Here is a 17,025-nt window from a genome sequence, read left to right as displayed (position 1 = left end):
GTCTAACGTTTTATGTATAATTTTCATTTCAAATTGTTTAAATTGTAAAATTTACCGATAATTAAAAACATTTTTTTGTCTTGATTTTACCTCAGGAATGTTTTAATTGATCTCAATGAATATAATTAAAAAACAAATGTAGGTATAAAGAATCACATACAAACTAAATAACCTTTGACACAAATATTATAGTGGTTTATTTAACACAGCATTCACTGCTATGAATGAATGGTATATGATTACAACATAGCTGTTATTTACTACAACTGAATTAAATTTCATAATATGAAATTTTACACTTATTTTTGTTTGAATCAAAATTCTCCATAGTTATCAAGCTGAAGTTTTTTCCTAAAATCATCATTGTTCCCATAAAATCATTGTTCCCATAAAAACATGTGTGACAATTTGTGAGCAGTGCCTCTACCAAGTAATATTTTGCCACCGGTTGCAAAAATAATTTTAAATTCTTTCTGAAATCAAGAAAACCAAAATATCTAATTATTTTGCCCAACCCCATTCGACACATTCACGTACTGAACTCATCTTTTTGTTAAACTCTCTCTCTCTTCAGGAGAGAGAAGAGCACCCTTAAATGGACATAGTAAATGTGGTCGCAAAAGGTAGGCTGGGTCACCGTACACACTATATGGGCCACCATTTGGGGCATTCAGCTGTTAAAGTTGTTTCAATAAACCACTTTCTGCCAACATGGAAGCATCATGTCGTCTACCTTCAAATGACCCAAAAATGTGAGCTATCAACCCTTTAGGGGCAATTATGAATTGAAATTTAATAGCATGTTTTCGTTTGTGTCCGCTGAAGACCTGTTTCTGGTTATGTATTGGTCTTGATATAGGTCGTGCTGTACCATCTATAAATCCCCAACAGTTGGTGAGTGGTGAATCGCGTTCATAAATCGCATTGCAAAATAACTGCAAAGATTCAGGTTGTAACCAGTACTTACGAGGCGCGGAATGTAAATTTATTATTTTGTGTATACTAGAAGAAAACGTGCTAATAATTCAAAATTACGTACGTATTGGAGGCCGTGGCGTGTGTGTTTTAAAATGATGTGTGCATTTTAAAAAAGAACGGCGTGACTGTACGTTTTAATGGTATGTGCTTTAAAAAAATCATGTGTGTTTATTAAATGGCGTGGGTGTTTTAAAAAACGTGTGTTTTAAAAATGACGTGTGAAGTAAAAATGATGTGTGTCTTAACATGACGTGTGTGTTTTACAATTATGTGTATTTAAAAAAACGTGTGTGTTTGAAAGGACATACGTATTTTAAAAATAATGTGTGTTTAAAAACATAACGTGTGTGTAAAAACGATGCGTGTGTTTAAAAACGACGTGTGTGTTTTTAAAAATGGCGTGTGTTTAAAAAAAATGACGTGTGTGTTTAAAAACGACGTGTGTGTTTAAAAATGATGTGTGTGTATTATTTAAAAAACGACGTGTATGTTAAAAACGACGTGTGTGTTAAAAAATTACGTGTGCGTTTTTAAAAAATGGCGAGTGTTAGGTCGAATGAAAATTTCGTGTGTGTAAAAAGAAAAAAAACGCGTGCATTAACTTATTTACGTCTGTGGAGGGCTGTTTTGAATAGATTTTTTTTTCGTGTGTGTGTGCAAAAAAACGCATGCGTTAACCTTTTTACGCCTGTGGGGGCGCTATTTGAGAGATTTATTTTGTTTGTGTGTTAAAAAAATCGCGTGCGTTAACCTATTCACGCCTGTGGAGGCGTCGTCTCAAGTGGTAGCCATTTTCGTTTGTGAATTTCTATAACGCAATATGGAAAATAAAATTTCTATAACGTCAATAACGAAATAAAAAGGAACTTGTCCAGCACGAACGTTTTATTCATTTTGCCCTATAAATTTACCGACACTGTGTATACCTCAGAGACCTGGTGATTTATTCGTCTGGTTGGTTGATGAAGACAATGCGTGGACGTCTGGTACAATGGGGCAGAACAAAGTACTCATACTGGTATCACAGGCGCTCTGAACGTTTCTTGGATAATAAAAAATGACGTAAAGTAGGGTCGGCATAGTTAATCAGTCGCCGGTACATTCGCCTACTACTCATATGATAACACAAGGTAGGAAAGCGTTCACACCATGACACCGAAATTGTCCGAAAATAACACAATTTTCAAAATTGTATTTCGATCCACTTCACACAACTCAAGCATGATATCGGTAGAAACAATCGATCGACTGTTATTATATCAGTGGTAGGCAAATGTACCGGCGACTGAATAAATATTCTTTATACTTAAATAAATATACTTTAGGTCATTTTTTATTATCCAAGAAACGTTCCGAGCGCCCGTGAGACCAGGATGAGTAATGTGTTCTGCCCCATTGTACCAGACGTCCAACCACACGAATAAATCACCAGGTCTCTGAGGTATACACAGTGTCGGTAAATTTATAGGACAAAATGAATAAGTCGTGCTGGACAAGTTCCTTTTTACGTATCTTATTGATGTTATAGAAATCCACAAACGAAAATGGCTACCACTTGAGACGACGCCTCCACAGGCGTGAATAGGTTAACGCACGCGTTTTTTTGCACACACACACGATAAAAAAAATCATTCAAAACAGCGCCCCCACAGGCGTAAATAAGTTAATGCACGCGTTTTTTTCTTTTTACACACACGAAATTTTCATTCGACCTCACACACGCCAATTTTATAAACACACAAGTCATTTTTTAACACACACGTTGTTTTTAACACACACGTCATTTTTAAAAACCCACACGTCATTTTTAAACACACACGTCATTTTTAAAAACACACACGTTATTTTTAACACGCACGTCGTTTTTAAACACACGCCATTTTTAAAAACACACACGTCGTGTTTAAACACAGGTAATTTTTAAACACACACGTCATTTTTAAACACACGTCATTTTTAAACACATGCCATTTTTAAAACACACGTTTTTTAAAACACCCACGCCATTTAATATACACACATGATTTTTTAAATCACATACCATTAAAACGCACAGTCACGCCGTTTTTTTAAATACACACGTCATTTTAAAACACACACGCCACGGCCTCCAATACGTACGTAATTTTGAATTATTAGTACGTTTTCTTCAAGTATACACAAAATAATAAATTTACATTCCGCGCCTCGTGAGTACTTGTCCAGGGACTGCAGCAAATGCCCAAAATTGTCGTAAATATGATTAAGAACAGTGTTGAATATTATGATGAGTTCACTTCTTGAACGACCAAATATGGGGATCCAATCGTCCAGGCGATTTGGATAAACCAGCCTTCTCAGTAGGATGCATAATCCTTCCACTCCTGTTGCCACAGTCTTGTTTGGACCTACAATTTTATGTGGAATTTTCAGAGCACACTTCAAACGAAAGATTTCATCTTTCTCAAATCTGAACATAGAATTATTGATCAGTGAAAGAACATCAATTCTAGAACCATCTGGAGTGGGAACTGTAGATGGAGAAATAGAGGTTGCCAGCAGACAAAGATCCTCATCTTGTACGAAACCATTAGCCAACAAAAGTAGATCAATGATGTCCATTGTCTCTGAAAATAATATACAAATTTAGTAACAGATTCAATAAATATTTTTATTTTAGCTTATATTTGTAAATACAATTTGTACATGTAGTTGAAATTACTACATACTAATCTGGTTTCTTAGTTGCATTAGGCAATGCGAAAGTATGAATTGTTCACAGACAGTTGTTATATATTCTTATTACAAATCAGAATTAAAATCGTGGACCACTAGGTTCAAGATAAATAGATTTATAAAACGTACGTTTCTTAACAACATTTTCAAGTAACACAAATTTAGAGCGACGGACAAATATTCAGGGTACATAAAATACCAGGTTTTTATTCTGAAAAGTGTTATATTCGAAAATATACTAGTTTTATTGTAATTTGTCATTTATACTTACCTAAGGCAGCAAAAGTTGGCAATATTTTACGGGATCGTGCACGCTGATTGTCGTCAAATCACATGTAGTGGCGCCCTCAGCGACATACATTTCAACGCTTTCTTTTTTAAGGTTCGCGTGTTACAACGCGCAACTAAATTCAGACGCCGAAACTGACAGTACGTGTACGGGTAGGCCAGACGAATAGAATCACTTACGCGTAATTACGCGTAACTAAACCTCTATACTACTTAATTTTTACTGCTTGTAATATTAGATCTGTTTAAATAGCGCCCTCACTCAAGATAAATGAAATGCGTGGTTGATCAAATGTGTGAGTCGCATGCATCTATTGGATAAGCATACGTTAGAATGAGTATATGAACCAATAATTATGTAGGATGTATTGGGATGTTTGCAATGATTGCTTAATATGCTATGAGTTTTTTTTAGGATGCAGCTTGATATTTGTTTCATTTATGCACGAACTGTGCGATAATGTAGTATTATGATGATAATATAGAAGGAAAACGTATTATCGTTGGATATGCATAATTTTTCCTGCTATATTCATCATCACAATACTACATTATCACACATTTCGTGCATAAATGAAATAAACATGGACAAAATAGTTCCATTTTGAAAAAAATAAATTGTTGTAAACGAATGTTACATATTCATGAGCTAGTTAAAATCCATGTACATCACCGTCACAGCAGTTGGTGTGAACACAATACGTACAGTGGAAATAGGTTAAGCATGTTGGGACGGCGTAGTGAAATGGCAAAATATATGATGTCAGCGAGGCCAAAAAGTGTATCATATCAGGTAATGTATTCGTACAATCGCCAAAACACATTAAAGATGCTCATTTACAGCATGGGGTAAACTCGGATGTTAACTATTGAAAAATGTAAATTAACTGCACAACATGAAGCGAGCTATAAATTTGCATAGTATACTTAAATGAGTTGAAAACCAGTGGTATATAATTGTGTACAGACTTAATTATTGTTTGGGAGAAATTTGTATATGCTATAACGTTTTGTGTAGGGCCAATTAACAAATAACACAGAGTTATACAGACACAGTGAATACATGTTATATGGTATTATGTAACTCAGGGCTATGAAAGCATTAACATGATACCGTGATATTTGAAGTGTAAATCTCAGCTTAGCTATACATACACAATGTAATATACGAGTACCAAACTTATAATGTGACAAACTTAAATTAGAATTTTTTTTTTATATATAGTATAACGAATTATTTTTATTTTAGTTTTTTAATAATTTAAAATATATATATATTCCTACTCTGTCTAAAAGAATCTCACAGCAATACCGTGTTATTGTGAGGTGATTTTTGTCCAAAAACAAACCATGCAGACAATCTGTAATACGTATATTCAATAATCCCTGTGTTGTGATGTCCACACATATTCAGCATCCACTGAATCATCATTAGGATATATCACATATGATTATAATTTCTAGGGCGTCAACACATTCATTATTTTCAAGTCTATTTTGAAGACCATTAACATGTTTGTGTACGAAGCAAGTACTTACCTATCAGTTATGTTTTTGCTATCTTGTAAAAATGCTACAAAAACGATAATTGTATTTAGTGCATCTTACATTTACTAAAACCTCGACCCCAAACAGGCTGTTAACTACCGTTGTGATATTCTGAACTTGGCGATTTGTACATGTTTTTCTGGTGCTTTATTAGAATGACCATTATTCCATACTGTTCGTCGATCCAGAAATTGTATTTCATATGTAAAAAGGTTCATTTGAGAATATTTCGTTCTGCAGAACAGTCTATTTACAAATGAACAGTTTCTGTTACGAATAAAGAAGGCATTACGCGGTCACTGTAAAAAAAATGTACTTTCCAAGTAAAATATGAAAGTAAAAAATCGTATAATGACATCGTTGAAACATATGACGCTAGGACGGGTTTTGTGCCAAGTTTGCAATCCGCGATTTTGGGAAATAAAATAACTGCAAAATTGTCTCCTATACTTTATTAATGTAAAAAAACTATATGTAGTCTATAAATAAAACGAAAATAATTACACATTTTATAACAGACAAATTGACACAGCCATCTGAGTTCGTTACGATAAAAATCTGAACACATAATATTTAAATTATTAAAGATTTCCGCACATATGCTTCAACCTCGTTTGTTCAACATTTTCAAATATTTACACGCTATAACACTTATTTAAGAGTGTTGTATGTTCGCGAAATATATTCATGGCCCAACATATTTGGAAACTCGCACTATCACGTTACACATAGCTTGTTTTTGTGTGCCTTAGAATATATTAAACTCATTATTATGTCTTTACAAACAAACATCAAAATAACTGACATAAGAGATATGATGATGCTGCTACATTAATATACATAACCACATGGCTCATCATATATTCTGAAAAACCATATCTCGATAACCAAACTAGGTAAATACATGAAACTAACTGCATGTCTACGTCATGATAAATATTATTCAAACTTGCATATAGGCATTCCAGTGACCTAATTAATAATGAAATACATTTCTGATACCTTGGACACCGCTGAAGCCGTTTGTCGCTTTCTTTCTTTTTTTTTGTGAGGGTGCTTGGGAAAACCGGTGGTTGAAATCGTCTGAAACGATCTATGTATGAATGTGAGCTGGTGCATGAGACTTTTAGAACTGTATTGTTGATTGGTCAATTGGTTTGCCAGCCATAGTGAATAGGAAATTTTTTTAAACCACCAACAAAATGATCTCAAACATGGTATTTAGCGTCTAAATATATATATATAGCACTTTTCAGTTGGAGAAATTTGTTACAGTTTGTCACATTGTTTAGCCGCCATTTTTGATTTCATCTAAACAGTAAGTATTTTTTTTTTTACCTATGCCACAACTATGTGATTATCTTCTAATTTGCTACATTGCAGTCAAGTCACGTGGTTTGGCCGTCACCTTAGATTTTGTGAAAAACGGAAATTGTGCAATTACATGTGTTGTATTGGTCCGATTGGCCTCAAATTGTGTATGTGCATTTTGTTCACCCGAATGGCAGATGGTCATATGTGGCTGGACGCCCGTGGGGCGAAGGCTTCTAACCTAATTAATATCCATAACTGTTATATCTCAAGCACAGTTGCAGTAAGGAAGATGAACCCTGTATTATTATGATGATGTAAAAAATAACAGATAATCATATATGATTATGTAAACTCATTAATATGCATAACTATGGGATTTGAAACACTTTTGCAGAACAGGACATTCAACCAGTACCATAATGAAGGCATTAAACGAAAGATGTAACTAACATAAGAGAGTATCATATATGACCATGTAAACTCATTATTATGCATAAGAACATGGCTTATTATATTTTCTGAAAACCATATCTTGATAACCGAACAAGGTAATTACATGTAACAAACTACATTTTGACCTCATGGTACATATTATTCAAACTATCTCAATGGCAATCGCATTAATTCTGAAATAGATGTCTGATAGCTTTGCTTTAATTTGAATTCGTAATGACTCGTACACATTAGCTTATTTTACACTATTTCGCTAATTTAGTCAGCTCCGAATATGTAACATTTGAAAACAAAATATCTACCTATTAGTAAATAGTAAATCATAAGACACAAGAAAAACATTGGATTGGATTGGAATATCAGCATTCGATATTTACGACAATGTACAGTAACTGATCCAGAGCTATGCATAAACCGGTATTGCCATTGCATATTACAGCGTATGACATGGTGGGATTGTGAACAAATCCTCAACCGTCGCTGGCTTGTTAGCTGTTGTATATATCTCGTAGCGTTTCTTATGTGTGGGCTTCGAATACGAAGACAACGTTCAGCACCATCAATGTGGTGAAACCCATTAACGGTGCTGAACGTGACGATGCATGTAACGTGAAATTTAATTGACCTCATGGTGATGCGTGCGTTGTGGAAAACGGGAAAAAGGGGCCTGAATAATGCGCATTGCAAGGTTATGCTAATAACCTTTAACGAGGTTATGACGTAGACATATTTCATGAATATCATTTAAAAGTGAAATTATTATTATAAAGCGTTTAGTATGAAACGCCCGAATTATTTATAGTTGGTTTTGACCCCCACTCTGTATATTGTGGTTAACGCTTTTTACCATACTAAACTGTTCACCAAATTTAACAACTGATTTCTCGTTTTACAATACAATCTCAATTGGTTAAGGCAAGCCGAATAGGTTTCGATTGCATACAGCTCCACCGATGTATACACGCAATGGAGCATTCTGATTAATCGTGAATCATTTACCATGTTTTAAATATCTTTAACGCCTTAACCACTAACTGCGCTCTGTCATATTTAATACAACTGTGTGGCACTGAAGTATTTAATTCAACACAACATTTCCATGTGCAACTTATGTTTTATTATTCATATTAACAACAATTCAAAACCGGTGTCAATGTCATGTAATATTCACCCAAATAGTTAGTATATATCGAAAAACGATCATTAGTACTTGTTTAATATTCCAATTTATCGCGATGGGAATGACAGGTAATTTTTCTCGCATCGGTGAACCTGCGTTCATCTTCAATATGTCATAAAAGAAAAAGAAAACAATCTTAATTATTTAATTTCTGTTAATCGAACTTTCGGTGAAACAACGTTGAATACAAATCATCATAAGTTTACAATTGGGCGACTGTCACAGTATTAAACCTGCTTATTGTAATTGAGAGGGCTATCCACAGAACTGACACTGGACAGGGTGTTCTTTCACTGCTAAAATAGGGTAGAATGGACAATAGTACTGGAAATGAAATACACATACACCAACATATCGAGTTAAAGCTCCTGGTTTTAATACCTCTCAAAATAATTACAAGAAATAAAGCACAAAAAATACAATCAATAAAGTCACTAAAATAGGGGAATTGCCAATGGAGGTGTGGATTGATGATAACTCACAGTTCCAGGATGTAGAAATGGGTAACAGTTAATGTCTTCTGCAACACCACAATGAAGAAATACAGGAGTCTTGCTTGCAGAGGAACGGTGAAACCATGACATCACAGAGCTGTTCATACAAGTCTCACATAATGATGATTGAAGCCTGAATCACTAGCTACACACAGGGTACACGGTCGAAATGATGGACCCAACTATCCGCAGTTTGACCAATTTATAGGCATAAATGGCCAATATTCAGAGACACCACCTGAATGAGCCAATCAGAGTGTGATCTTGATAGCAGCTGTGACTAAGGCAACTCGGTAGATCATACACATCTTTTGTTATTCAAATATCAGCACACTTGGCAGAATCCAATTGTCCTTCCAAAGTTGTAAACACCATTTGTTATGTAAATCACAAGCACACCTGGTAGATTCCAACTCTCCTTCCAGAGTTGAAAACAAGTATGACCTGTCAATCATCGTTATGACTGTTATCAAAGTGCACACCATTTCTTCCCATGATTCCATGCGCACTTCTATTTGCAGGGTTTGATGTAATCAGACAAAAACATAGAATAAAGGATTCTGACAGTGACAATAATGTTATAATATCACTGAAATATATACTATACAATTATATAATTATTAAATTGAATCAATTTTGACATTGCAGTTAATATAGAAAAAAACACACTCATTCGCCATAATTAAATCCATAATAAGTTGTTAATTTGTCAACACATTCTATATGATGTTATCACATTATTCAATTACGAAAAATCATATTGTCAACGTTTTTTAACAATTACGAAATTGTCAGGAATATAACAATACATAAAAGCATACAAGAAGTTCGTATTTGTACCAGCATAACAATAAAAAAATAACAACAAAGAACAACAATTCACATGCCAGTTATAAAATGACAATTCGCTAAATGGATCAGATAATCGGAATAAAGTGTGTTGAAAACAAAATATTGACCATCATATGCATATTATGGACAAAAAAACATTACATATCATTATTCATTGGGTTGTTATGATATATTTGTATGTTACAATTTTAGGTAAAACAAGATATTATGACACTGGCAGTGAATTACTATTTGTAATAACTCTGTAACAATACTATAACAACACTGAAAGTAAGATTTAAACATATAATATTCTTCAATATTATATAATTATGTAAACAAAAAATCATAATTGTATAGCTATGCTCCAGTTTGCACTTTGTCCAATATTTCACAACTCAATAATAAATATAACTCAATATTAACGTAACGTATGTTGAACTGCACCCACATCGATTTATTCATATAATCATTCTGAAACATCACGTATCACGACGACAATGGTTTATTGCCAAGGAGATTATATTAGTGGTAGCATATTTTTGATTAGATAACTATAGTTTATAGATGGATTTAATTCATAGAAAAAAAGTTGCTCTTTAAAAAAGCCTGAAATGTTGGTACGTATGTACACTCACTGTGAAAATTAAAAATTCGATAGTGTATGTTTTCAGTTATATTTAATTAATTGATTATTTAATTAAGTTAACTTCAAAAGAGCATTCCGTTCTGCTAGGGAGTCGTCTTTACACTGGATTTTGTACCATGCATTGCAATATGTCCAACAAGTTAATGTTGAGAGATGCTTGAGTAATATGAAAAATATTAATAATAAAAAATTGAAAAATGTTCATTGATGGTTAAAAATATTGAACATTAACAATTGCAGCACATTGTCACCATGCAGATTTTAATATGATATCTTCTGAAAATGAGGCAATCTAATTACCCCAAACTCGGTAATATATTTTTTTTCAGACAAAATCAAACTTAATTGAGGCATATCATAATTATCTGAATGTTAGTTTCATATTTGGCAATCTAAGTAATAAAAAATCGAAGTTAATTACGAATAAATCATGGATAGTTTCTTTGACCTTCATAGAGCGTCAAAGAGCATTCATAAGTGACTGATCCCAATACGAAGCTAAATAACCAATATCATAAATAGCCAATAAATACTACGAACTAAATACCTAATAGTAATAACAAATACTATCAACGAGATGAGTTATCCTGTCCATTTTCTGCTCAATATCGTGTAAGTGATCAGCATTTAAGTCTGATGAAACACCACTGCTTACACTCTTCTTGTACTTTCCTGTAACATTAAATGAAAATACTACTTTAATTATTTTTAATTTGTTGTTCGTTAAGATGAGTCAAGTGATTTCAATGTTGATTGTATATTAGTTTCTATTCTATAGAGATTTACAAAAGAATTTACCAGATTGTCTAGGCTTAGTAATACAGTTAATGAATGTGAATCGTCATGGCATGATATATTATGAAAAATTAAAATGGTGCCTTTGTTTTTGTCGTTATACACAACCGTATATTAATATTATTGAGAAGAAAATTAAAGAGCACGAACAGACTTCAACTCAGGCTCAAATATAGTCCGAAGCCATGTTTACTAGACAATAAATGTCAATAAATATATATATTTATTACCTGCAGAACTTTGTTTTCTCGTAATGTCTATATCAAAATGCATATAAAGGGTATCTTCCAAGAAGGATTTCATATACTTTATTATATTAAATTTGTTTTCTTGACGTCTGTTTTCTACTCTAGCATATTGCAATGCAGGTTTTATAATTGCTACAAACAAATTTGCAGTAACCGCAATGCTGCAGCTGTCAAATACAAAGATGAACAACTTTCCAGATGCTCCCAACGCTGCAGTGATGACGTCAAAGTAACGATGGCTACCAACTGAAACAGCCATCAAGTATCCCATAGATTTGACCATTGTACTGAAGACATCCATATATGTTCCAAAGATTGTATAGGCCATGTGTGCGAATGCAGTCAATATACCAATGTAGAAGATGACCACCCCTATGATGTCAGAACGTGCAATCTTCAAAGTCATTGCGAGCAGCGACATTCGTTTGTTGATCTGTAGCAATTTAAGACATCTGACAATAGTGATGAACATCAGTACGCCCATCATTATAATGTACGCATTATATAATTCAAAACTGATATTGACAGCAATAAATGTATCTGAAAAAAATCAAATCACGGATTATATAAATGCATATGCATTATATGTATATTATATGCAAGCCTAGTTGGAATAACTCGTGCATACTATGATGCAGTATGAGCCTAAAAGACTCATAGACTTAACATAGCCTTAGATGCAAATGTATTCTGAAAACTCATTAATAGCTAGAGTGCTGTATATGCCCCCTCCAAAGTGATATTCTCACCCGAGCCTGCTACCAAAGTTCTACATACCAGGGTTTCATTGGTCAGGGAAACTGTAGACATGATGACGGGAGGGGAAAACCCATTTCTGGCATCAATTTGAATCTAAGGTTGATTTAATACCCAATCCTTAAATCATCTCAGCTTTTTTTCAAAATATCGTCGAACTGAACATATTAGTATATACCTACCTACATGACTCATTAATGTAATACTCTTGTTTATCGTCTCACATGCAGCCATCAATCCAATTACAATAAAAGATGCCAGGATCAAACTCAGCTCTAACAACTTCCAGAAGTTTCTGTAATATTGCCGTTTCAATCGATGCATGCTTTTCAGATTGGAGTATACGATATGTAATGTGAAACCGATCATTATTATCCAGTACAACAAGTGTGATAGCGAGAGTTTCTTTGCATTTAATATGTTCATATGCGGAACCAGTGTGATGTCATGAGTATATTCAAATACCCCAACTACATTATACTCAAAAACACAGGCTACCACAATATACATTGAATAAGCTGGATTGTACTGCATGAACTCCAAACCTATTGCCCGTGTGTCATCATCTAGCCATATGTCAGCTGAAAGATTGCTAGTATATGCAACAGATTCATTCAGCGTATTTCCAAGATATGCAACATAACCACCGTTACCATACTTTGATATCTTGAGTGAATTGTCAACGGTGTAAGTCCAAGAAGACTCTGAAGTAGTTTGCCCCGATGGCACAGTGAGCCACTTTCTTGCATAGGATTCAGTAATCTCTAACCCTTTGCAACGTTTTTCATGTTCCACATAACAATCATCTGAAAATATGAAATATGTATCCTTTGAATGTTTTTGCCCTATATTTTGAACTAACAGTCATAATTTGTTTTTTACCTTACGTTGCTATGCATATACATACATATATTTGTGTATGTTTGATTTACGTAAAAGTAGCATATATAATGCATGAGCAATTGTTTCAGTTCCATGTGTCAGTTATAACTCTGTTGTTAGTGCTGCACATTTCTAGGTTACTGAAGTTAATACAGCATTTCACTAAAATTTTAAAAAAGATAGAGCGTAACATATTGAGAGAGGGTCGGCTAAGTTATCTATATATTCGATATCAACAGTTTTTAAGAATTCAAAATTTTGTTATTACCAATTAAACAAATGAATAACTATTCATCTAATTTCGAGAATTGAAGTCACGTTTGTACCAAAAATATCAACGCTAAAGTATATCAATTTTCACCAAAAATATTATTGAAAGTTAAGAATTGAAGATAATGTCACAAATCTGAATGTAAATTTTGCGCTTGCAACGAAAGACGTACATTAGGCTAAATACGATGGTAGTGTTATCATAAATTTTCTTATGAATAAATGTTTCTATAATTACTGTATTTATTTAATCAGCTCATTTGCACTGCACTTAAACAACTGTTAAAATTCATTTACAGTACATTGATGGTCAGCAAATTGTCAGCATGTTTATGTCCTTTCCAAATAGTTTTATAATAGTTTAACATTTTTCTGCATAATAATTAATAATAAACAATTATTATTATTTGTTGTAAATAAGATAATTTGTAATTTTGAATGGTAATTTTGAATCAATTATCTAATTGACTATATTCACAATATTCTTAGTTTATTGTAACTGTTTGATCAAAATAGTTAAAAGTTGTGCACTGTTATATTAAAAAAAAGATTTTGTGATTTTCAATGTATAATTTTTTTTATAAAATTATCAATGCACAATTGCATACTGTAAAACATGACTTGTTAACTAGCATGTTGTTTAAGGTAATTCACAATTCCGCTAAATTAAGATGTCGTTAATTAGTACAGTAAAATTATTGGCACTTTTTTTTTTTTTTTTTTTTTTTAAATATGTTTTGTGCCAGGCGACAGTTCTGGACATTGTTGTCTCTCCTGACATTTTTTTGTATGTGCAAATTACAAGTGCTAGTACTGACACATAGTGCATTTTGCCACAGAAGTCATATTCATGTTTGGGAGTACATGACAGGGCTGTGTGGCCATCTCTCTGTTAAATGGCATTTTTTAATGCGCTATCCTGGCGTCAACCAGGCTCGGTCAAACACAAGCACCTGCGGACCTTAACCAAGGTTCCCCTAAAGTCGCATTCGTTAGTGAATGAATCTCGGCCAGTGGAATTAGCCTTCCCATTGAGTCTTTGGCACTCTCACCCAGGGTAGGGGTCGACCTTTTGATGTTCAGCCTAAGGTATTATTTGAACTTGGGTCTACCGATCATGAGTCTGATGCGACAACCACTATGCTACCAGTGACCGGTTAATTATTGGCACTTAAGCTAAATTAAGATTTAGTTAATTCATGCATTGAATCAAATTCGTTAAAATGGTATGTAGCTATTCCAGAGTGTTTTACAGTGTTAGCTAATTTGTATATTTGAATAAACTAACAAATCACGGGAGCACAGGCACGACCGATTTGTTTCGTTTTATTTTTAACTAACTAAACATAATGTCAGTACATACCGATCTTGTATCTGGATTGCCAAATTCTTGGCACTCCAAAAAGGTATTTGTTTCCATTCATGATAGTACCATGATGTAATCCGTATTGGGTGTCTTCTGTCAAAATATTATTGTATAATATTTGTGTAACATCATTTTCAAACCATTCCCAAAAGTCATTAATAGCTTGAACCTAAATGGATATAAAAGCAAAACAAATTATACACATCATCGGTTAGGTTGTGAACAATTTGATGGCTCATATTAATGTAGATGTTATTGCATGTATTTGTTTGATCAATAAACCTAGCAATACCCATTGTTCGCATGTAATTGTTTCTTTAAAAATGATAACATTAATGTATGTCACGTGAGAGGCATGTCACCTGGATATGGCTCACACGCACAAATGTTGATATTAATGCATTTAATCCCTATAACAATTGTCTTCATGACGTCCACGAAGATTAAGCAGTTTTCCACAAATGTCATTAATGACACTACATGACATACGAACATACGGAAAGACAGACTGAATGATACAGCACTGTTGTCCACTTGTCTACAAATCAAACCATCATGACAAGTTGGAAAACAAACACCAATTGCTAACCTTCGTCGGATGTGTGCTCGCCAGACTGTTGTCAACAGATTTTGATAAATAGTACAACTGTGGATGTGTGTGGTTCCTACTTATAAGGACCAGTATCAGAACAAACACAGTGTAAAACGCGTTGCTCTTCACAAAATGATCAATCTTCTTTTCTTTGTGACGTCGAGATCTGATAGATTGTATCTCTTTCTTATTAAGTATATGTGAATGCAGGTTATCTATCAAGTAAAGAAAAGCAAATATCCGAATTAGTTTCACTCTTGTGCTTTATCTTTTGTCAATATCGTTATGTATGTTGACGGCACTGGGTCGCGAAAATAATGTATATAAATTGACTTACACGCTTCGGCGTTTTTCATCTCAAACCCAACTACATTTGGTATTTCACCTGACGAGGCTATTATTTCTTGAAAATTGGTTTTCTTGCACAATAATGAATACAGCATAGCTACCAAAAAAACCTAAAGAATAAATGAATGAAACAATCAATTAATCAAATAATTATTGTGAAAGCTATGCTGTGAACATTCTAGTTTATGCTCAGCAGTTGTGCTTTGATGATATCTGAATTAAAAATGTAGCGGGATTTAGATTGATAATCTTTGTCACATACTATTGAATAGTACATATATCACCAAGTACTTACTTTCAATGGGTCTATCAAAAAGGTTGATTCAATAAACGATGTAACAAATGAGAACAACCAATCCTCAGACTTCACTGGCCCCCATTCCATGCTGTAAAGTATGATGAAAAACGCAGAAACGAGAATGACGATGACCACAATAGCCCATGCGATGTAGATAGTCCACCACGGAAATGGCCTGTCATTCTTGGTGCCATTAGTTGAAGTAAGTGTGGATCGTACGGAGGAGTTTCTAACACATTTACGAAATATCCTCACAACAACGACGTTGGCGGGTAATGCAATGAGAGAGCTGATGGTACCAATGTATATTTTGCTCAGCATTGCAGATACTGTAGACTGGGTCCGGTTTTGTTCTGCTGCTGGTGTTTTGTAGAACATTGCGTTTGTCATCATGACACTAAATATCACCGACATACAGCACGATAGACGCTGGACCCGTGAAAAATTACTATACAATGGACGGATAAATAAAGAGAACCACAGGAGATCATCGGTCAGACCTTTTCGAGACTCCCACTCAAAATTGGTGCTAAACTTAGTCAGGTTATCTTCGCCAGCAACTGGTAGACACTGAACTAAATTGCATTCATCTTTATCGACAGCTAACCATTTTCCACAAGGAAAACAACACCTGAATGAAAGAAATTATGTATTATACATGAAGTATATATTTACTATTATGTAATACAATATGAATAAATAATTAACATAAACTGCGATAGTAATCCTTACGTTTTGTTTGTTTGGATGTCAGTAACGTACACCCGTTCTAAATACCACGATGCATAACTACCACGACCAGATGAATCATGCCATATCCGCAGGTATAACAATTCTCCCAAACTTTGCGGTAATGTGAGTTTGTACCGATTGACGCTACCTGTCAAGAACTTCTATAGATAAAAAAAAAAACATTGAGAATTATAGAATCATTATAATTAGTATGTTCAACGTTTCAACACAATGAAACATACTATAATAAACATATTAAAATATTGGAATTTTCTGTATTTTTATATA

At 33.8% G+C, this 17,025-nt stretch overlaps 1 protein-coding gene, 1 long non-coding RNA gene and 1 pseudogene across 2 annotated transcripts; all 3 read right to left on the bottom strand.

Moving 5' to 3' along the window:
• Positions 1-271: 271 nt before the first annotated feature.
• LOC146734626 (uncharacterized) lies at positions 272-3,579 on the bottom strand (annotated as a pseudogene).
• Positions 3,580-10,468: 6,889 nt separating this feature from the next.
• LOC146734625 (uncharacterized) lies at positions 10,469-11,654 on the bottom strand. Its single transcript, XR_014931552.1, has 2 exons — positions 11,476-11,654; positions 10,469-11,122 (listed from the first exon to the last, which is right to left on the bottom strand). It is a non-coding gene; the product is annotated as an uncharacterized LOC146734625 (long non-coding RNA).
• A 219-nt stretch (positions 11,655-11,873) lies between these two features.
• LOC146734624 (polycystin-1-like protein 2) lies at positions 11,874-16,634 on the bottom strand. The gene is made up of 6 exons (XM_085507566.1): positions 16,003-16,634; positions 15,697-15,817; positions 15,357-15,574; positions 14,765-14,936; positions 12,432-13,055; positions 11,874-11,926 (listed from the first exon to the last, which is right to left on the bottom strand). Exons 1-6 carry the CDS (start codon positions 16,417-16,419, stop codon positions 11,874-11,876), a joined length of 1,605 nt encoding a protein of 534 aa, XP_085363692.1. The 5' UTR covers positions 16,420-16,634.
• Positions 16,635-17,025: the final 391 nt, after the last annotated feature.

Source organism: Saccoglossus kowalevskii, chromosome 14, assembly GCF_978046115.1.
Source record: "Saccoglossus kowalevskii chromosome 14, keSacKowa6.1, whole genome shotgun sequence".
Lineage (NCBI taxonomy): Eukaryota > Metazoa > Hemichordata > Enteropneusta > Harrimaniidae > Saccoglossus > Saccoglossus kowalevskii.
The sequence above is the reverse complement of the archived record's forward strand: the minus strand, read 5'-3'. Positions and strand labels throughout refer to the sequence as shown.

What these genes read in the sequence shown, in the direction of transcription:
- LOC146734624 (XM_085507566.1), bottom strand. Translation starts at nt 16,419, where the DNA reads ATGTCGGTGATATTTAGTGTCATGATGACAAACGCAATGTTCTACAAA. An exon ending in TTTTGATAGACCCATTGAAA is followed by an intron (nt 15,818 to 16,002) that starts GTAAGTACTTGG and finishes TTTATTCTTTAG; the next exon opens with GTTTTTTTGGTAGCTATGCT. An exon ending in TACATTAATGAGTCATGTAG is followed by an intron (nt 11,927 to 12,431) that starts GTAGGTATATAC and finishes AAATTGCTACAG; the next exon opens with ATCAACAAACGAATGTCGCT.